Below are 22596 nucleotides of genomic sequence, written 5' to 3' on the forward strand. Positions count from 1 at the left end.
ACAAGTATCATTCTTGAGATAAAATCCTCTCTCTCTCAAAAACATGAATACCAACTCCTTAGCAAAGAAAATCCTATTGGCAGATTTTGAATCAATCTACCAATATGAGGATCACGAAGTAAGGGAAATGTTCTTAGCCATAGAAAGGAGCGGGCTAAGAAGTTTTCTTGAGAACAGATTTATCCTCGACTACCTTGTAGTCGAAGAACTCTTTCAGACCGCGAAAGAGGTGCATCGAGATATACTCGTTGCACAGGTCTACGGTCAGAAACTCCTATTCAGCGAGACGGATTTCGCTGTATATTGCGGTTTGCCCAATGAAGGGGTAACCGACCTAACATACTCCCCGGTGACAATGGAAGATATGTGTCGCCGGTTCTCAGGATCTGACATCCCGGTTAAACCCTGGGATGCTAAGAGTCAAATTTCTCACAAGTACCAGCTTCTCTGCGAGATTCTGGAAAAATCTGTCTTGTGCAGAGAGAAGAGTTACTACTACACCCAAAGGGTCTTCGAGATGATGATCGCTGTAACGGTTGGGACACCGGTTAACTGGTCCTGGATCATCTTCAGTAACCTGAAGAAGATGCTTCTCTCCAACAAAACCGGCTACGCTCCTCAGCTGAGCGGTTTCTGTGCAAGTCTGGACATCCACTCCGGACCCTTCGTCACTCTTCACCCAAGGCATGTGCTCACCAAGGAAAGAGTACAAGAGATGATCGACCGGTGGGAAGCTGTCAAAGCCAGAAGAATTCAAGCGGCTGAGGCATCAAATGCTCAAGCGGCTGAGTCATCAAATGTCTAACCTGTTCCTTCTTCTTTTCTTTTATCTCTTTTCTTACAAAACCGGTACTTTTGTTGTACTACTGGTTTCGTACTCCAATTAATGAATCAGATTTCTTTCCTTTCCAAGTCAAAATCCAAAATATTCAATGCGTCATATCAAAAATAACTCATATCACTCTTGGAAACACAAATTCTCATTATCAAAAAGCATGCCTGACTTGATTAGACAAGACATGTCTTTATTCTCTTGGAAAATCACAAAAACATTAATGACTAAGCATAAACGGCTAGATTTTTCAAAATCCTATCATTAAATGCTCTCATTCATTCCAGGCTATAAAAGGGGATGATGTTATTCATTTTCAAAACACGCCTCCAAGCATCCTTCTCTCTAAAACTCGAAAACTCAAGAACTCTCTCAAAATCTCCTTCACTACTCATCACCATGTCTGCCGAGCTAAGAAACACTCTTATCATTGATTTTGAAGATATCAAGCATAGCGCCTACTATGAATGCATTTTTCAGCATATCATAGATTCTGGATTGCAAGGCTTTCTCAAGGGTTCAGACGCCATCCTCGTGGAGGAGGTGTGTGAATTCTACAACAATGGTCACATCTTGGATGATGGTAGCATTCGCACCATCGTCGACGGTCAGTTTCTCCAGTTCACCGAGGAGGAATTTGCCACCTTCTTTCACCTTCCGACCGAAGGTTTCTCTGATTTTTCGACACCGTATTTACCGGCTAAGGAAACCTTTTTCAAGATCTTCTCTTCATCCTACACTCCTATCAAGGACTTTGGGAAGAAAGAAAATATCGCTCCTCACTACCAGCTCTTTCACGATCTGGTCCAAAGGTCTATCATAGGCCGAATGCCCAACCAGAACTACAGCCGGGAGGCATTCGACATTATGATAGCCATCATCCGCAACTCCGCCATCAACTGGGCATCCTACCTTTTCAACAAGTTGAAGCAGCTTATGACCGGTAAAAGAGGAAAGATCAGCTATGCTCCTCAAATCACCCGGTTTCTGATGTCCAAGCGTCGCAACCTTGGAACCGGTGTTCCGGTTGGACCATCCAACACCATCACCATAGACATGATCTATAGGTTTACGTCAAGAATTAAGGAACGGTTTCCTCAAAACACCATAGAAAAGTGGTATGAAAGGAGGATGGTTCACAGAATAATTTTCTCTCTTTTCGTTTTTCTTTCCGGCTTCTGGTCATTTTGCTGTACGACCAGAACCGACCCAATGTTAATCACTTTCCCTATATATTAATGAAATATTTTAATCTTCAAAAGTCTCCGGTTTTCATTCATAATACTCCTTTCGAATTTCTAAAACTCATACAAAAATGTTAAAGTTAACCTAAAATTTCCGGTTAACAAGACTTCAAGAGAAACAGGACTTTCGAGCAAAAGTGAAAAATTTGAAAAATCTTAACCGCCCACAGTTTTATCTCTCAAAATTTACCACCCACAGAATTTCCGCTTTTACCGCCGAAAGTTACGGCAGTAACTTTTGGAGGGAAAGTTGGCGCCAAAAACATCAAATTGACGGTTCACCTTCAAACCGTTCGAAACCGCCATCTGTATAAGTTCAAATCAGCCCACTCGACACATGTGCTTTCTCTCTCTAAAAATTTCCAGAACTTCAAAGGCTTTCCTCTCTCCGATCATTATCGTTCTTCATCTTCTCTCTTCAAAACATCATTGATCTAGGCAAAGCTCCATTTCAATGGATGTTACAAGTAGATTTCGCAGATATTGACGAACATGCTGACGACAAGAACAAGGCTGTTCTTCAACTTCTACGGGAATCTGGGTTGGAAAAGTTCCTTTCTGGTCCGTTCATCATCCATCCGGCGACGGTGACGGAATTCTTGGCGACGGCGACGCTGTCGAAGAGGAAGATCTCGGCGACTCTTAACGGGAGGGCCGTTCTCATCACCGAAGAGATTTTTGCGGAAGCTCTTGGTCTGCCCAACACAGGTTCGGACCTAAAGATTGACTTAACCGAGGCAGAATCAAATGCTGCCCGGTTGGTGGTATCTTTCTCAGGTCAGGATCTGGTGATGCACTCCAGCCGGAAGATCAAGCTCAAACCGGAATATAGATGGTTAGTGACCGTCATCGCCAAATCAATCCAAGGAAGGGGAGGTAACTTCGACAACCTCACAAAACTGAAACTTAGAATGCTGTTGGCTATTGTCCGCTGTGACAAGGTAGACTGGGGGTACGTCATCTATGAAGAATTCTGCCAAATGGTGATAAAGAAAGATGGGCGGGTGCAGGCCTATGCTATGCAAATCGTCAAAATCCTTGAGTTCCTCAAAGTGGAACTAGGTGAAGGCATACCGCTTCCGATTTCCAACATTCTTGACTCAGAGTCAGTGATCGAAAAACCGGAGAAGACACTTAAACCTAAATCCTCAAAGACCAAATCATCCAAGGGAGCCAGTTCATCGGTTCCGGTTGAAGAAGAAACCAGACAGAAGAAACCGTCAAGAAAGGCGGTTGAAGCAGAAGTTCCACCAGAACCAAAGAGGAGGAAGAAGGTAGCCGCGAAGAAGAGCTCAAAGAAACCGGCGGACTCCGAGAAAACTCTTTCCTCGGACAACCCACCGAAAGAACCGCAGATGTATTCCAACCCATTCCCATCAACACAGTTATTCCAGTTCCCGTTCCATCTGATTCTCCAAGGCAAACCGAATCTTCGGGGAGCAAGGAGAACAAGTCAATTTCCAAGGAGGAAGCAGAGATAAATGTTCACTCTGAAACCTCCAAGTCACCTAGTAAACGAGTTGAAGAGGTATTGGCCGATGTGGGCTTGAATACCTCAGAAGCAATCAATAATGTAGTCCAAGAGATCACAAAGGAAACCGAAGAGAACGGTGTTTCAAGTCGTCGGAAGCCAGATGATCAGGTTGAGATACCTGATCAGACAGAAGTTCAACCGGTCGATGAGACGACCAAATCAACAGAGATCACACCTCCGGCTCAGGAGGGAAATTATGAAGAACAGGAACCTTCCGGTTCCGCAGGAGGGAAGACAACCGCAGAAATCCAACCGGCCACAACACCTGAAGGTCCCACTCATGTAAACAAAGGCAAAGGGGTCCTTATAGAAGACACAACGGTAACCGGAACGAGCGCGCTGCAAACCGACCCTCAGCAGGAAGCTATAATCGGAGACGAAGTCACCTTCACCACAGAGCAAGAAAATGAGATCTTCGAGGAACTCATTCAAGACATGAACAAAGGTGCAAGTGATGCGTTAGCTCCATACATATTGTGGGTGAAGCTCAGATGCGAAACCAAGTTATCCGACATGGTTCCAGGTTTAAGTGGCAACAAACAGTGGGACAGGCTCATCAAGCTGGAAGAGAGGGCACTTAATTTAGCTAACACAAACCTAATTCAACCGGCTTTCAACAAAGCACCAGTTATCCTTGAAAACGCACGGCTACAGGCAGTGGAGAATGCCTTTCAAGAAACCCAAGGATTGCCGCTAAACCCGATTGAAATGAGGATGGCTGAACGGTTTCTTGCGGTACGAGAACAACTTGTGAAAAATCTTGATCGTCTTGACAAGTAGTGGAGGAAAGGTTGCCAACGCCAACTCAACAATGCTGAATCATATCAAAGCAAACCATTCTTTATGAGTGGTGAGACATCCGGAACCTCTGAAAACTTGGAACAAGAAACCTCTCAACCGATCAAAGCTCCGGAAATTGATCAGATTAAGCAAACAGTGGCTGAAACTGTTGACTCGTGCCTTGGAAAGTTTACAACCGTAACCGACGAAAGAATTACAACAGCTGAAGATAAATTGTCAAACTCTCTAAAGACCATGATGGACACGGCCATGTAGACAACAGTAAAAGCCTTGATCGCCGAGTCCGTCCAAACCGCAACCGCTCCATTAGTGGACATGCTGCAGGCAATGGCCATTCAAATCGGGGAAATGTCCAAGGTTCAAGTCAGCACAACCCAAACGCAAATCAAAAAGGATGCTGAAACCGCAAAGAAACTGCAAGAGGAAGAGATAGAAAGGGAACGGTTACAGAAGGAGATTGAAGACAAAGACTATGTGCTTGCCCAACAATGCAACGAGGAAGAGCAGGCCAACATCCAGGAACTTCCACTGGCTCAATCGTCCCACTCCATGGATACAAGGAACAAGAAGAAGCGAAGCGTAGTTAAGAAAGTGATGAAGCGGGCAGAACAGAAAACAGCTTTACCGGTCGTGATAAATGCGCAACCGCTTGACGAAGAAGAAGAAGAAGACCCGGAGGAACTTAACCGGCGAAAGAGAAGGACAACTGGAGAATCCACCGCAACTCCAAGCTTCAGACCTTCAAATGCTCCACCTCCTCCACCACCAAAACCAGTTTGTGCCAACATCAGTTTCAAGAATAAGGGCACCGGTCACTCAAGTGTATGGGCCGGTGTGCTGATTGATGCCGAAAGACGTGATAGAGAATACAAAGCAAGGCAAGAAGAAGAAAGAAGACGGTTGGAGAAGGAGCTGGAAAAGGAGCCACACAAGGGGGGATCATCCAAGCCCTAAATCTCTTTCTTTGTTTACTTCGAACAATTATGTTTTACTATGTTTTAGAACTTGGTTACTTTGCTTATTCTGATAGGTTCTCACATATTTTCTAAAAACAATCAAACTCATGTTTTTGAAACATTTTCTTCCAAACATTTCAAAACACATGATTTTTAAAACCGGCCATACATTACATGTTTTGAATATTTATTCTAAATAATCAAAAAGGGAGAAATTGATATAAAAATTAAGTAGATTAATTTTTCTAAACTGGCTAATAAGCAAATCTCTTAAAACCGGCCATATATTACATGTTTTTGAATATTTATTCTAAATAATCAAAAAGGGAGAAATTGATAGAAAAATTAAGTAGATTGATTTTGGAACCGGCCACACATTACAATTTTTGAATATTTATTCTAAATAATCAAAAAGGGAGAAATTGATAGAAAAATTAAGTAAATTAATTTTGGAACCGGCCAGACGAACTAAACAGAAGTTAATCTTCATGTGCAGGTACTTCTAAAACCGTATGAACAGGTTGGCGTTGTAAAACCGGCTGATACTACAATTCAAAGAAACCAGTTTCAAGTGATCAAGTTAAAGATCAGAGGAACCGGTTTTCACTTTCTCAAGCGACCGGTTAGCCAAGACAGAAATTTACACTCCAACCGGATCATACAGCACAAGACACAAAAACCGGATGGTTCAGAACAAAAGTCAGAAGATTCAAACTTCAAGAGTGACGTACCATGACGGAAGAAACGTGTCTTGAAAGAATAAAAGAAGATCAGATCCGATCGGAAGCATGCGAGGAAAGCAATGATGCTTTATTGATCTGAAATTGACAACCGGAAGTGCATGTTCAACACGTGTCCAAATCTGAAAACCGGCTACGTCATCTTTTGCTCAGAGTTGCCTGCATGAATGCTAGGTGTTGAGGAAAGTGAAGCGTGCAAGCAACCTTTTCTGCAACAGGCGTGATGACGATCGACCAATCCGCAGGAGAGAGAAGAAAGTAACCGTTGGCTACTTTCAGCTATAAAAGGAAGATCAAACGTCTTCATTTAATGCAGCAGTTGTGAGCATTAACAGTTCTGAAAAGTTGTAAAAGCATTAAATTCTAGAGAGATAAAGTCCTATATACTGTAAAATCGGTGTGCCTAAAACCGGAAGCTTTTCATTGTGTTGTGTTGAGTTGTTGTATTATACCAAAGTGTGAGTTTGGTGTAACCGGCGAATAGCGAAGTTGGGCTCGACCGGAAGTATTGTTGTAACTCTAAAAAGTTAGTGGAGATCCTTCTCATAACCTGAGAAGAAGGGTGACGTAGGAGGGTTTGCTCCGAACATCCATAAACAAATCTCTTGTCTCGTGTTCTTTCCTTCGCTTTCATTTCTTGCTTTCTTAACTTAAACCTGAAACTAATCATACTCCTAAAACCGGTCATTCACCTCCATTAAACCAACTCCTTCTTAAACATCATCTAAAGTCGCATTCGTTGCTTCAACCTGAAACAGACATTTCCGCCCTTGAACCCGGTTCAAGAGTCTGTGACAGTTTGTGCAGTGCTAAGAACGGTTTTAGTCTTTAACCGGACTATCACCAAAGTGTGTGTGTTGTAAGCGGCCACCCTTACCGAAACCGGAAAACACCCCGGTCCTCCAAGGGCGTCCCCGATCCTAACAAGAAAGCAAGAAATGAAAGCGAAGGAAAGAACACGAGACAAGAGATTTGTTTATGGATGTTCGGAGCAAACCCTCCTATGTCACCCCTTCTTCTCAGGTTATGAGAAGGATCTCCACTAACTCTTTAGAGTTACAACAATACTTCCGGTCGAGCCCAACTTCGCTATTCGCCGGTTACACCAAACTCACACTTTGGTATAATACAACAACTCAACACAACACAATGAAAAGCTTCCGGTTTTAGGCACACCGGTTTTACAGTATATAGGACTTTATCTCTCTAGAATTTAATGCTTTTACAACTTTTCAGAACTGTTAATACTCACAACTGCTGCATTAAATGAAGACGTTTGATCTTCCTTTTATAGCTGAAAGTAGTCAACGGTTACTTTCTTCTCTCTCCTGCGGATTGGTCGATCGTCATCACGCCTGTTGCAGAAAAGGTTGCTTGCACGCTTCACTTTCCTCAACACCTGGCATTCATGCAGGCAACTCTGAGCAAAAGATGACGTAGCCGGTTTTCAGATTTGGACACGTGTTGAACATGCACTTCCGGTTGTCAATTTCAGATCAATAAAGCATCATTGCTTTCCTCGCATGCTTCCGATCGGATCTGATCTTCTTTTATTCTTTCAAGACACGTTTCTTCCGTCATGGTACGTCACTCTTGAAGTTTGAATCTTCTGACTTTTGTTCTGAATCATCCGGTTTTTGTGTCTTTTGCTGTATGATCCGGTTGGAGTGTAAATTTCTGTCTTGGCTAACCGGTCGCTTGAGAAAGTGAAAACCGGTTCCTCTGATCTTTAACTTGATCACTTGAAACTGGTTTCTTTGAATTGTAGTATCAGCCGGTTTTACAACGCCAACCTGTTCATACGGTTTTAGAAGTACCTGCACATGAAGATTAACTTCTGTTTAGTTCGTCTGGCCGGTTCCAAAATTAATTTACTTAATTTTTCTATCAATTTCTCCCTTTTTGATTATTTAGAATAAATATTCAAAAATTGTAATGTGTGGCCGGTTCCAAAATCAATCTACTTAATTTTTCTATCAATTTTTATCATCACCATTTTTCTTCGGTGCTTTGCAGTTCCTCTTTAAATGACCCTGTTTACCACAATTCCAGCACTCAAATGTCTGTCCAGACTTGGACTGACTCCTCCTGCTCCTTGACATAGATCTGCTCTTACCTCAGTTGAAATTTCTATCATTATCTCTTCCCCTGTTTTCCACATTTAGAGTAGAGCCTTTGAATGTTTCACCAAAATCAATTTTACGAACCTCTTCAGCAAGAATACGATCTCTAACTCAACAAATTTCAGTTTAGCATTTCTAACTGAATTACTAATTCCTGCCCTCATAAGTTCCCAACTATTTGGTAGAGATGCTAACAAAATCAGGGCACTAACTTCATCCCCAAAATCAATCTCAACAGATAGTAATTGACTCACAATTGTATTGAATTCATTCAAATGAGTAGTGACAGAAGTACCATCAACCATTCTTAAGTAAAAGAGTCTTTTCATTAAGTGTACCTTGTTGTTAGCAAATGGTTTCTCATACATATCAGAAAGAGCTTTCATCAGACCCATGGTGGTCTTCTCCTTTACTACATTGTGAGCAACCGTCTTGACTAGCGTCAATCGGACAACTCCCAAAACCTGTCTATCAAGGAGTTTCCATTCAGCTTCATCCATCTTCTCTGGTTTCTCACTCAAAGGAACATGAAGCTTCTTTCCATACAGATAATCTTCAATCTACATTCACTAGAAGGCATAATATGTCCCATTAAATCTTCCAATCCCATGTCATATACTATTCTCATTTGCCATCATTTCTAATGCTTAGATCTAGCCTAGCTGCTCTGATACCAGTTATTAGGATTTGTATCTCCCAAATCCGACCTGCTTGAAAATAATCTATAAAAACACAAGAAAGAAGAACACAAGAACACACATATTTATAGTGGTTCACTCAAATTGAGCTACATCCACTTCAGCCACCACCAGATTTCACTATGAAGAAGAAGAAGGAATACAAAGTTTTTGCCTCACACTTTATCTCTCTAAAATTCTGTCTTAACAATGTAAACCCTTAATAATCACATATTTATAGGGTAAACATTCATGTAATAAACCTAAATAACTTTGGTCAGGCCCAAGCCCAAACCAAAAAAAACTCAATAAACTTTAATTAACAATGTAGAGTTTATTATAAGTGTAGGCTCCATAACTCAACAAAGGGTTCGTGGTCTGTTTACGCTCGGGAAAGGGCTTTAGCGATATGTCCTCCGCGTCCGCCTAAGGACGGTGTTTAAAAATTCTTTTTAAAATAAACAAAATCGGGCTTTGATAAATTTATTTATAACATTTATTTCCTTTAATTAGTAGTCATGGGGTCCTAAACAAGGATAGGTTTAGATCGCATAAATAGTTGTATAAATTTTTTAAAAATGGGTGTGTACCTACTGAGTTGGTATTTAGATTTAACAAAACCTAAAAATATTAGAGGAAAGTGTTAAAATTTAAAAATAAATTCCAAACGAGACATTATCCATTTTTAACCTTCTAGTTTCAAAAATATCCCGAAAATATAAAAATATCAATTTCTAACCTTCTAGGATTATTTGAAAATGGATTCGGGTTCCAAAATTACAAAAACAATTTTTATTTTGAAAAGTTGAACAAAACGAGTCGTATGATCGGAGTCCTTGGACCTGAGTTCGGTTTGTTCGATCTAGACTCATTTAGGCCCAATCAAGACCGGGGTGGTCCGGACCAGGGCTCGGGTCGTAGGGGTCAAGGGACCGGAGGGCTCGGTCCTGGGTTTGGGAGGCTTGGTCCCAAACTCAGGCTTCTCCGTCCTTGACCTGGGAGGCTCGGTCCCAGGTTAAGTTTAACGGTCTAGGTTCTCGGTCGTAGGGTTAAGTAGTTTTATGACCTAGGTCTAAGGTTAAAGACCATAGGTCTTAGGTCTAGGAGGCTCGGTCCTAATTTTTAGTCCTAGGTTAGAAGCTCTCAGTCCTAGTCCATGGTCTTAGTCTAAAGGCTCTCGGTTCTAGGTTAAAATAGGGCTCAGTCCTAGGTTAGAAAAATTGGTCCTAGGCTAAGGGGAGGACTTAATCCTAAGTTAAAAACTCAGTTGGGCTCCACGGTCCTAGGCCAAAACCATCGGTCCTAGGGCTCGGTCCTTCTTCAAGAACACTGGTTCTAGTCCTTAGTCGGAGTTGAAGAACATCAGTCCTAGACCTCGGTTAGAGGCTAGGTTTTCTCGGTCGCGGCTGAAGAATAGGACCGAGGATTACCGGTCCTAGGCTAAAACCTTAGGACCAATGTGTTCTTATTTTGGTCAAAATTTCAGAAGTCTATAACATTTGATTCAGATCATGGAATCATGATCTGTAAGCTATAGTTAGTTCATATGATCATGAAGAACAAAAGTCCTAACATAATCACGATTTTAAGATCTTTACAAAGATTAATTTCAAAACACCATTTGTATGTCAAATTTGGGATTTTTCAAATTAGGTCATTTCAAGGCCTGATTTTTGTTCCATTAGTTTTGAAATGATGAATAAAATTGAACTCAACAAAAAAGAACATCATTCAAACATTAAAACAGATTTTGAAGATTGAATCAAAATCCAAAAAATTTAAAAAACACGGTAATCAAACATGATTAAAATGATGAAATAACTACTTGTAAATCATTCTAACATGTTAATAAACATGTATAATAACTAATTGGATCAAAAAATCCAAATTAGATCCAAGAACTCAAGATTTTTAAAAATCAAGTTTTATGCTTGATTTTTAAAAAATACAGTTTGATCAAACATGATCAAAACGTTGTTAAAATTGATTGGAAATCATTCTAACGTGTTAACAAACATTTTATACTAAATAATTGAATAAAAAAATTGGATTAAACTCAAGAACATAAGATTTTAAAATATCCAGTTTTTAAACACAAATTTTGAAATTATTAATTTCGATTGATTTGATCTGATTTCTTTCAACAAAAAGTTCATACATGATATATAGAATAATTCTAAACAAAGAAATTCCATAATCAAACTTAAGAACAGATCAAACCCGATCAAACAAGAAAATTTGAAAAAAAAAATTCAATTACAAACTAAAATTTAGGTGTTCTGGATTCATACCAACACTTCGAGAACACTCCTAGGATGTGCTGGAGGCTATCCAGAAGTCTAGATCGAAGCAAGAGTCGCTGGAAGAGGTTTTGACAAAAATCTGTTTTCGTCGGATTTTTTAAATCTTGTTTCTGATCGTTATGATGTGTAATTGTTTGATGATTTGGTAGTGGAAGGGTAAGAGAGTATTTATATTGCCCTAAGGTCGGTCAAGGTAGGATAATTCAAGACGAATTTGACCTCTGAAGAACTCATCCCTAAATTTATCCTTAGTCGTGGCATCCTAATATCAAAGGATTTGATCGTCTATGGAGGAAGCTGGAGCTTTTGGAAGAATCGCGTCGACGATGATCTCGAATCTAGAGAGGTTGCGATTCTAGTGAAGAAGACTGTTGAAACGGCGTCGTTTTGGCTAACCACGTTCGCGTTTCGTCAGTGTTCAACGATTTTGACTAACGGGGTTAGTCCATCCCGTTATTTGATCTGGTGTGGAAGGCACGCGCTTAATTCATTGTAGTGGGCTGCGTGGGAGCGTCTAGGCTGTTGGATGAAGCTTGGGCGCTCATCTAATGGTCAAAGATCCTGCTGCAGAATTTTAACAATAATCCGTCTACATTGGATTATCATATTTTATTTTTATTAAAAATCGATTTTAATTTCATTTTTTACATTTTTCTTAAAAACAATTCACACAAAATATTTCTAGAATCATAATAAAAATTATGATCATATTTTATTTTTTAGGTATTTTTGGAAATTTTGGAAATTTTGGGTTAATTTATTTAATTGATTTAAGTCATAAATTAAACATAATTCATGATTAAATCACAATTAAATATTTTGAACTTCTTTCTTTGGTCTAATTTGGGTAAATAAATACAATATTTTATACTCAAATTATTTTTGGATTTTAAACAATTTTTCTAATTATGATTTAATTATCACAATAATTAACTCTTAATTATGTTTTAATTCTATGTTTAAGTTATTTTGAACATTTTTTAAAAAAAATTAAGATAAATCAAATTTTCATGTTATAGACTTACAGTTTTATTGAGAACGTAAAAATACTGTATTGAAAACATGACGTTCACATTTTTTTTAAATGTATATGGTTTTTAAAGTTCTTGAACAACAATTTATTATATTCTGATATACATGTCTACGTTTTTACATTTATTTGAGGGTTAAAGGGAGGGAGATTGCGGTAGTGAAAATGATGAAAACGAAGTTTGAGAGGGTAAAAACGGAGATTGTGAAGGAGAAAATGGAGCTTGTGATCACTTCTTTTTTGCACGTGCATTTTTTTATATAGAGAGAGAAATTTAAGGTTAAAATGTAGAAAGGCACAACGGTGCTGCTAATTTTTGGATTTTTTTTTTTTAATTCCATAGTGTCGCTGGGAATTGCTTCTTCTGTATCATTTCTCATTGATGAATATCAATGGACTACCCTCTTTCTGGTTAGAATTATGATTATTATTTAAATTTATATCTTGAACATAATCTTTATTTTATTATAATATTAAAGCCAATCATTTAATTATTTAAATATATGTTATTGGTACAAATCAATGTTAATATTAAATAAAATTGTTTATTATATTAATCTTTTTAATTTACTTTTATTAAAATTATTAGTTTTAAAAATTTAATAAAATACTAGATATTTCTGATTATTCTTTTAAACTTTTTTGACTATTAATTATTTAGTTTAACCTAATCAATAAAATTAAACATAACCAATATACTAGTAATAATAATAAAAGTGTAGTACTAAAACACAATTTTTGTTTTCCTAAATCCCATTTGCAAAATCAGTAGCAAGACTTAAGTTTTATTCACCGAAAAAAGACAATCATGATGTAAACAGTTTATTTCAGCTGCTGCACCAGAAGGGTGAAGTAATGGATTTGTATTTAAACGACAGTCTAATCGCACAAAAAGGGATTCTCTAACAATGATGTAGTGGAGTTGCATATAAACGACAATCTAGCTGCACAAACAGAGAATCAAGACTCTAACAATGAGGTAGTGGAGTTGCATATAAATGACACAGTCTAACTGCACAAACAAGAAATCAAGACTTCAACCATGAGTTTGTTCCACAAAAAAAATGAAAGAAAAGCCAAAAAAATGAAAGAAAATTTTGAACCATTCATGTTTTATTTCAGAAATTATAACTAATTCCCTAAGAAATTTTGAAGTTGGAAATCGTTCTCTCTTCTCTGACCATTGTTTGTTTATCTGGTGTGAATCAAACACACAAAATATGAGGAACACTTGAGTTAAGATAAACAAGTGTTGTTGCAAAAATGAAGGCACGATCAAAATTCTCCAAAAGGTTTATTCTGAGGAGTCTATTACATGAGTAATGTAAACCAAAAAAGTGAAAAAAAATGCTTTGCAAAACCTATTGACCAAGGTTAGAACTTCCATTTTCAATTGGGTGCCTAAATTTAGCAGTTTCTTGAATATTTTACCAAAGCTCAACCTACAATCCAAAGAACAACACGTTTAAATCCCCAAACCATTCCATGATGTCAGACTGGAAGGAACCAGAAGGAAAGAATTTACAAATTCCAGTGCAGTAGCAAGTGCAGTCAGGAGGAAGAGTTGAACGCCGGAAGCTTGCCTTTTCAAGCTGGATGTGGAATTCTTGCTGCAAAGGAGTGTAAAGACTATGTTGATACCACGTTATGCTTATTGCACACTCTATCCCCATTATCAGCCCACCATTTCTCTGCTTGCTCTTCTGTGAAACGCCTCCGGCTACAAAAGAAAAAATGCATCATGAATTCATCAGAGGTTTGATTTTTCAATTAGACCGCTCCCCTCATAAACCTATAGTGATACCTATTTGAAATACATGTCTTGACAAAAGGCATAAAAGTGCAGTAGTACCTGAAGCGAACTCGTCTGAGCTCATTGCCACCTCCTCCAGGTAAAGGGGAAAAAGTAATGTACACGCCCGGTTGATCTTGTACTACCCATTCTTTTGCATGGGTTTTGGACCCATTAATCAAGGATGATGATGCCTTAGATGCACTCTTTGGAGAAGTTTCCTCATGACTCACATCATTCTTTTCTTCCTCCTCCGCCTCCTCTTCATGCTCTTGCACATGCTCCTGCTCATGCTCATGCTCCTGCTCATGCTCATGCTCATGCTCATGCTCCTGCTCATGCTCATGCTCATGCTCATGCTCATGCTCATGCTCATGCTCATGCTCATGCTCATGCTCATGCTCATGCTCATGCTCATGCTCATGCTCATGCTCATGCTCATGCTCATGCTCATGCTCATGCTCATGCTCATGAGATGATGGTCTCAATGAGCGCCCAGAAACTGAATCCATCTTTTTCCTGATATTGTGCCTTTCAGACGTCTCCTTCAACTAACATAGGAGGATTGGACAGCAAAAAAAGTGATGAGTAAGTAATAAAGTACAGTATATAAAACTTCCATCTAGAAGGTCAGCTGTATATAAACAAATGTGATGGCAGTTAAAGCTCATATTCAAATTAATTAACCAAATGCTTGGCAATTATGCTTCTTCCCTGAGGTAAATTATGAAGAAACAAATTTATCAGATAAACACATTTTATCTTTTGACTTTCGCAGTATTTTCCATTTAAAAATCACATACCTGAGCCGTAAGAGACTTTATTACTTTCTTAGCAGCTTCTGATTTCTCAACTTCAGCTCCTGCCAATTCTGCTGCTTCTGTCAGTTGTCTTGATTTTCTATCAAGTTCTGCTTCTAGCAACTTGTTCTTGTTAGTAAGATCATCAACCTGAACATTAATATCTAAAGTCAATTGTCCTCTTTGTAACACACACATGCAAAGTATATTATGACAGTGCATTCATAAGAATGAATGTAGCGCTGTATGTACCTGTGCCTTTAGATTCATAACCTCTTGGCTCAGTCTCTCATTCACGTATCTTGAATCATCACAAGCCACTTCAGACTTATGAAGTGGAATAGATGGTGATCCTGTTGAAGATCTAAGAGGACTTGACTTTCTTGAAGCAGGAGATGATGCCCTAGAAATCATTCTAGAACCAGGAACAGAAACTGAAAAGTATTTCTTTGAAGCTCCAACTCCATCTAGAGAATTTGAATATTTTGTAGAACCTGTACTGGCTCTCAATAATGCATTACTACCATTTGCAAGTGAGAATAATCGATCGTCACTTCTGGAGTTCCTGCCTTCAGATAGATTGAATGATTCAGTAGAAGAAAGTCTAGAAGACTGAGCCTGTAAACGAGGTCCCCTGATCTCCTTCCCAATTCCACTTCTGACACTAGACATCTTAGCAACAGATCCAACTTCAGTGATCTTCTTTAACTTGATGAAACAATCATCACACACCCGAAATGGTTTGGTATCATTTGGAGCAAGGGAAGCTTTCAGTGATTTCTGACTACTGCATACATTGCAGAAAACAAGGCCACAATTATAACAGTTATGACGTTTTCTCCTAAAATTAAATGGATTGTGACAACCAGAGCATATAGAGTTGTCAGCATTGGATACCCATTTCTGAAGACAAACTACGGCTGTGAAATTGGCTCCACATGCTATGCTCTTGATCAGTTTATCTTTCAGAAAATTAACCCGCGTTGGAATATCTCTACCATCACTGTCCCCATGGCCTAGCTGTCCATGTAAACCTTTTCCCCAAGTGTAAACCTCCCCATTTGAGGTTAAAGCAGCCACATGATAAGAGCCACAGGCAATATCTTCAACAAAACTGTCGGCTATTTTGCTTTCAATGCATGTCGGGGTCTTTCCATCAGCTAAAGGGCTTCCTAATTGTCCATGATTAGAACTTCCCATTGTGTAAACTCGTCCCATACTAGTAAGAGCAACCGTAAGGTTTTGCCCACAGGCAACCCTGAAAACACTAGTTTCATCCAGTGCAGCCACCCATTGAGGGACTAGTTTAGGTTCTGTATCCCCATGCCCAAGCTGGCCCTTATCCCCATCTCCCCATGTGAATAACTTTCCACACGTGAAATGGTTACTACTACTACTAGACTCGTTTTTGAAAGAAGAAGAAGGTCCTTCATTCAATAAATCAACAATTGCAGCTGTGTGCCAAACCCCACAGGAAACTCTAATGGTTCTCTGCCCTTTCAAAGAGTCCACTTCTCTAGGAATGGCAATGCTACTGCGGTTTGCATGGCCTAAAGCGCCGAAAGTACCCTCTCCAAACGTAAACAACTGACCTGTGGATGTGACAAGGGCCGTATGCCAAGGTCCACAAGAGATGTGCGAAATATGCACACCCTCGATGAGACCACAAACTCTCTTAGGGCCCCAATAACTGACATCATTCCCATGTCCAAGAAGACCGGTGTTATGGCTTCCATTTCCCCAAGTATAGAGATCACCGTACAGTGTGATGGCACAAGTGTGATGAAGTCCGCATGCCACCTTATCGAATTTTGTTCCAAGAGTATCAATGAGTTTGGGTTGGGAAACATCTTCTTCCACTCCATGTCCGAGCCTACCACCAGACCCCTCTCCCCAGCTATAAAGATCTCCTTGTTTCGTGACCACTACAGCATGCCTACTCCCACAAGCTATGTCATGAATGTCAAGAACTCCGGTTGATTTCAATGACTTGGGTAAAAAACAATGTGTTTTGTTACTACTACATGGACTACCCAACAACCCTTCGCCGATTCCTTCACCCCAAATGTAAACATCACCCAACGAATCAAAATCATCCTGACCAGAACCCTGACTTGATGAACTAAGAGCACTAGATAAACTAATACGAAATGTATCTGTTGCTGAACTTCGCCCACCAGAGTTACCTAAAACTATAGATGTCAGTGGGCTCAGTGAAGGGGTAACAGGCTCAACTGCCCCAAGGCTCTTTCCCACCGCAGTATAAGATATTATATCTGAGAATGCCTTTCCCAAGCTACTCTCAGGAATACTTTCAAGTCTTCGACTATCTCCATCCTAAGATTACACAGAAGAAGAAGAAGATAAGGGATAAGATAAAAAAAAAATCTACGCCCTTAGTTTGAAAGGAAATAAGAAAAGAAATCGTTTGAGTGTTGTGATGGTGGTAGAAAATGTTTTGAACTTAAAGTGGCAGAATGAAGTATATTTTCGTAGGATTTTATAGTAAAACTGGTCGATGAATGTATAATGAATACGGGGGAAAATAATTCCTTTATTTAAGCTGTTAACTAAATCTTAAGAACCAATAGATTTTGCTTACAGAAGAAACGAACGAAAAAAGTGAAATTCCTTGGGGACGTGGAGTAATCTCTGGTGATAAAATAATGTCATTCTTTGTCTCGATTCTCAACTTTCGCTGGTTTTGACGTGAAATTAATGACTTTAGCCCCACAAACCAAACTTCAGCTTCATCCTTGTCTTTACATATCTGTGCATGTAAGCCTGTATGCTCAGTGATAATGCATACAACAGTATAGTTTAAGACATTGAAGATTTTTACATAACTTAAACATGTGCTTCATTTTTAACATTTCCTACCAAAACATGCTAGAAGGAACATCATGAACAAATATCTTTCATTTGCACCAAGGAGTTCTATTTTTACAAGTAGAATATGTAAAATTAAATGATATCCCAATCAAAGCATTCTTAGAGGCATATGCAATCATTGACTATGGTCAATTCATTTCCCAACATTCTTCAAGAAGCTTATGGTAAAATAAGTTCTAGTTTTTGTACCTGCAATTTCCATTTCTCAAAACATTTCCCTAGACCACTAGCATTAGTAATGTCTGGATCTTGAAAATTTCATGAACTGTTATTGTTGCAAATATTCCGAACTGTTATTGTTGCAAATATTTCTTATTCTAGCATGCTACTTGCTACCATAGCAAATTATTGTAGTTTACATTATTCTTCCAAAGAGACCATTTTGGGTTTCTAATGTTACTTTTACTTGTATATAAGAAAATAGATTCAATAGACAACATTTGTCAATTCTCTAAATCATATTCTTTATGGTATGAGAGCTATCTTCATCATGAAGATTCATTCTCTAATAAATCCATCCAAAAACTCTTATCTTCTTCAATTTGCAGCACAGTCAAGTTTGATCCCTGTTGTATCTCTTAATCAGTGTGACGTGAAGAAAATGAAAGAAGAGCATATTTCTTTCACAGCAAAATACATTTTGGACCTTCTAAAGGAAACTGGAATGTTTGAATGTAAACTTATGAACACTCATATGATTGCATCAAATAAAATTTGACCATGCACCAAAAAGTAGTGGAAGATACCAACGACTCGTAAGTGGACACGATCAGACATGAGATTGTATTTAAGTGTGGTAAGCTAAATGATACGCAATCAACTTTGGGATATTTCACTTTTGTGATGGGTAACCGTGGTAATCATATCTCTTCAAAGTAAAACATTCAGTAAATATGGAAGGTTCCCTGTGGCAAATCAATTATTTATAGCAAATCAAATTCAAACTGATTTAATTTTATTTGATTCGTTGTAATTAATATTTCTTTTTCTGTAATTCTACTTTCCTGTATTTAATAGTAGTATATTTTACATATCATTCAATACAATTATCAGATAGGTTTGTTCTCAATTTCTTTGTCAATTCAATAATATGTTTAGTAAACTAGTTTACAAGGAGAAGTAAAAAACTATTTCCCCAAGAATATGTGAGGGAATAGAGATTCTAAAATATTGAATGATCTCGAGATCGCCACAGAAAAGAAGGTAAAGTTGTGATAAGACTGATATTGCTAAAAATCCAGTTTGCATGATTGATCAAAGCATAATGAAATTAATCTATCACTCCATAACCAAGAATGTGATAAACTGAAATATTAATATCTCTTACATCTTATAAAGGCAACAAATTGCTGACATCCACATAAAGGCTTTCCCTCTAATAAACTATAATGATCTACATGCAAAGTTAGGAAAGTACATATACCACTAAATTAAACTTGAGGGTAGGGTTGAATATAATTATTATTCTAACATGCCTGCATATATACAACTCTAGTTAACTTGTTATTTACATTTTTCAATGTTGGAGACCTTTTGGGTTTCAATGTTGTTTTTACTTGTTGTATACATTCAATCGACAACATTTGTTTTCTCTCTTCTTGATATTCTTCAATTAGTCAGACCATTAATAACTGACAAAAATTTCACCTGTCCTATAAAGCAATACTTCTGGAGGATGAATGTGGAGTGAACATATACAAACGAAGCAGAAAGGAAGAAATTGTACCAAATCTAATGATCTATCATTTGTTATGAGAGAAAATGATTGATATTCTTTCTCAGGTCGAGGATATCTTTGGAATATTGCCTGAAAAGAATAAGCAATAATAAATAAGAGCACATATTCAACATTTTTTGAATGCAAGAAAATTTTACAAAAGAACATGCTAGAGATGAAAAAAAAAGACAGAAAAAGAGATATGGTGATAGTTTAATGAAATTTTAATCTATGGACTTACAGTTCTCTGTCCAGGTATTATCCTTGAAACGTGACTTAGTTCAAGTTGTTTTTCCTCTTTACCATAGTACCACAATAACATGGATTCATCCTGAAAATTATAATAAGAACCTCATTTACAACAACAAAGAAATCTTTCTCTAGACACATTCCACTCGAATGACATCATTCGACTTGCTTGAGAACATAAAGTACACTTGTACTGATATGTCAAAACTTATTCTCAGCTAAAAGAAATTGTAATTCATATCATCCAATATAGAGAAATATCTTAATGGTGTCATGTAAATAAATGAAGTTGAAATCCAATCCAAATATGTTGTGGTTCTTCCACTTCCAAAGATAGGCTGGAAAATAGGGGAGAACTTAACCTGCACATATCTTTATTAATAGAAGTAGGTGATCGAGATTACATAAGCATACAAGACCAGTTTGCAACAAGGTTGTGTGTTATAAAGCCCTTGCACTAAAACAGAAAAATTGAAAAAAAAAAAATACTTACAGAAGAAAGTCTAAATGGACAGAATTTTGGCTTGCCCCTGCGTCCGTATTTGAGTAAATGTGCTCCTCTTTTCAGTGCTGTAAGGGCCTGATAATTAAAATAAACAAAATCATTCTTATCCACAATATTCAAAGAGAGGTACATTACATAGTCAATGATTAGACCTATATAACAATATGAACGAACACCCATGAATCACTAATGACAACTGCATCTATCATGTGATAATTTGACATTCAATTTTTCTTCTTACTGCACTTAACTAATATCTACTCTATTCCCATTGTCTTATTTCAATCTATTCAACACTAAGTTGCTAATGGAAAGAAAACAACAACCAAATAGAGATAACTGGTCTATAATTTACCTGTTCAATGTCCCTTTCCGCGAGACTAGCCCTTTGAGAATCAGCCATTCAAGTATCAATATCAAGCGCAACCCATTTATACAACCAAAACCCATTTGAACCAACTAACGTCCAGCTTTACCCATTAAATTAAATGCTTCAAATCATTACTAGTTAGTGGACTTGATTGTCAAACCAACTATATCCAATATTATCTTCATCATCTTTCACAACAACAAAAAACAGCCTAAAATCATAGGTGTAAAGCTTGTGAAGTCCTCCAAAATAGGAAAACTTCAAACCCACGGCTTTGGGTTAGGCCAAAATCCTGAACATTCAGCTGGGAAACAGTTAAAAACACCTCCAACAATGCGACAGGCCGTAGAAACTGCCATACACATTTATAAACTTCAAAATCAATATTTTTTCATCAATGAACTGAACTATATATGATTCCAAACCTGTCTATCGAGGTACATTGTTGATTCCTAATCATTCTAACACGAATGCTTCTAGAGACTTAACATAGTTTGACCGATTTCGACGAATCTAGAATCACTTAGCTCCAAATATTGAATGGCGATGAAATAAAGGAGAGGGATTCTGCAGAGATGGGCTTTAAAAGGTTGAAAAAACCTTCAATGGCCTCTGATCCAAAACGATCAGACCTTCTTTAAGCTGATCAAAACCGATAGAGAATTGACGAAGGTGCAGCAATGGGAGGAGAGGGGCGGGTTGAGATTTGTCGGGCGGCACTTTCTTCTTCTCTTTCATTTTTTTTTTTCATTTTTAATTCATTCCAACTGTTTCACTCATTTAACGGTATGCCACTTCAGCAATTCAATCTGGAACTTCTTGACCAGACCAGCCTTTCTTCATTTTATCTCTCTTTCACTCCCCCTATTTATTATTCATATTCATTCTTTTATTTTCTACACAAAAACAAACTACTAAATGATAAGTTATTTATTTTTAACAGAACATTTAAAGCGTTATAAATGACAAATATAAATTTATTCTAAATAAATAACTCTTAAAAATACTTAGACCAAAAACATATATATATATATATATATATATATATTAAATCTCATAGGAGAAGTGCATAATAATATGAATACTATGTTATTTTGATTCACTCCATCTTTAGTTGACCAACATGTTATTTCGTTTTTTATATTCACTAATGTTACAAGTATAGAGCCAATGATTAATTGTTTTGGTCATGTTTTATTGATAAAAATTATTATATTTTGTTCAATCCAAATAATTCATCTCAAACTAATATAAATTGATAAACATTTCTCTTTAAATCTAATTTATTTGTAAATTTGTTTTGAATACTCCAATAGTAGTGCATGCCAACACACATTCTATTACATTCCACGTGAGTGCGGGTTTATGTACAAGAATATCCGGGCAGTGACCAGGGTAGCTCAAAATATTTTGTATATATCTATCAATAACGACAAGAAAATATTATTGCTATTGGTTGTATTTCTGTCGCTAAAGGTAAATAGCGACAATAAACTATGTTTATTTTGTTTGTTTGCTCGATATTATTATATTTTAGCCTGGATAGATTTTCTGAATTTTTTTTAACCTGGATAAATTTTAAATCATGACTTTGCCCTTAATTTAGTAACATGTTTTATATTTTTGCACGAACGTAATAAGATGGGTAAAATTATTCTTCTGCCTCTACCTCCATACAAAGGCAATATTTCTCACTAACTTATTTCCTTTTGCAACCACCACTGAACCTCCAAACCTGTCATGTAATACACACCAACCAACGAAAATCTTTTGAAGAGATCCCATACAATCATATCTTATCCTAAGGAAAGTCTAGTATATCTTCCTCACTCAAATGAAAGTAACTATGTTCCACATTAAACCTTTCTATATCTCTCTCTACCTTAGTGTCATGCCCCGAACCAAAACAAATGAGGTGTGTAGTCGCCGCTTGTCATTATCTATACATAACATGCTAGGCTAATAACATCTTTAAGCAATGACAAAATAGACTAATACATAATTCATTCATCATCAAAAGTCTTCAAACTT

At 37.6% G+C, this 22596-nt stretch overlaps 1 protein-coding gene across 3 annotated transcripts; it reads right to left on the reverse strand.

The window, feature by feature from the left end:
- Positions 1-13461: 13461 nt before the first annotated feature.
- LOC124916552 (PH, RCC1 and FYVE domains-containing protein 1-like) lies at positions 13462-21433 on the reverse strand. Of its 3 annotated transcripts, none has more exons than XM_047457286.1 (10): positions 20991-21433; positions 20551-20857; positions 20184-20270; positions 19683-19772; positions 19451-19531; positions 17435-17602; positions 15085-17169; positions 14836-14982; positions 14093-14583; positions 13462-13960 (listed from the first exon to the last, which is right to left on the reverse strand). In XM_047457286.1, the coding sequence occupies exons 2-10, from the start codon at positions 20596-20598 to the stop codon at positions 13870-13872; spliced, it is 3288 nt and encodes a 1095-aa protein (XP_047313242.1). In that variant the 5' UTR covers positions 20599-20857; positions 20991-21433; the 3' UTR covers positions 13462-13869. The 3 variants fall into 3 exon arrangements, with proteins under 3 accessions (XP_047313242.1, XP_047313240.1, XP_047313241.1); XM_047457284.1 differs by having other exon boundaries at positions 20551-20917; XM_047457285.1 differs by having other exon boundaries at positions 20551-21433.
- Between the last annotated feature and the right edge of the window lie 1163 nt (positions 21434-22596).

Source organism: Impatiens glandulifera, chromosome 9, assembly GCF_907164915.1.
Source record: "Impatiens glandulifera chromosome 9, dImpGla2.1, whole genome shotgun sequence".
NCBI lineage: Eukaryota > Viridiplantae > Streptophyta > Magnoliopsida > Ericales > Balsaminaceae > Impatiens > Impatiens glandulifera.

What these genes read in the sequence shown, in the direction of transcription:
- LOC124916552 (XM_047457286.1), bottom strand. Translation starts at nt 20,598, where the DNA reads ATGGCTGATTCTCAAAGGGCTAGTCTCGCGGAAAGGGACATTGAACAG. An exon ending in TAATACCTGGACAGAGAACT is followed by an intron (nt 19,532 to 19,682) that starts GTAAGTCCATAG and finishes TATTCTTTTCAG; the next exon opens with GCAATATTCCAAAGATATCC. An exon ending in TTTTTTCGTTCGTTTCTTCT is followed by an intron (nt 17,170 to 17,434) that starts GTAAGCAAAATC and finishes GTGTAATCTTAG; the next exon opens with GATGGAGATAGTCGAAGACT.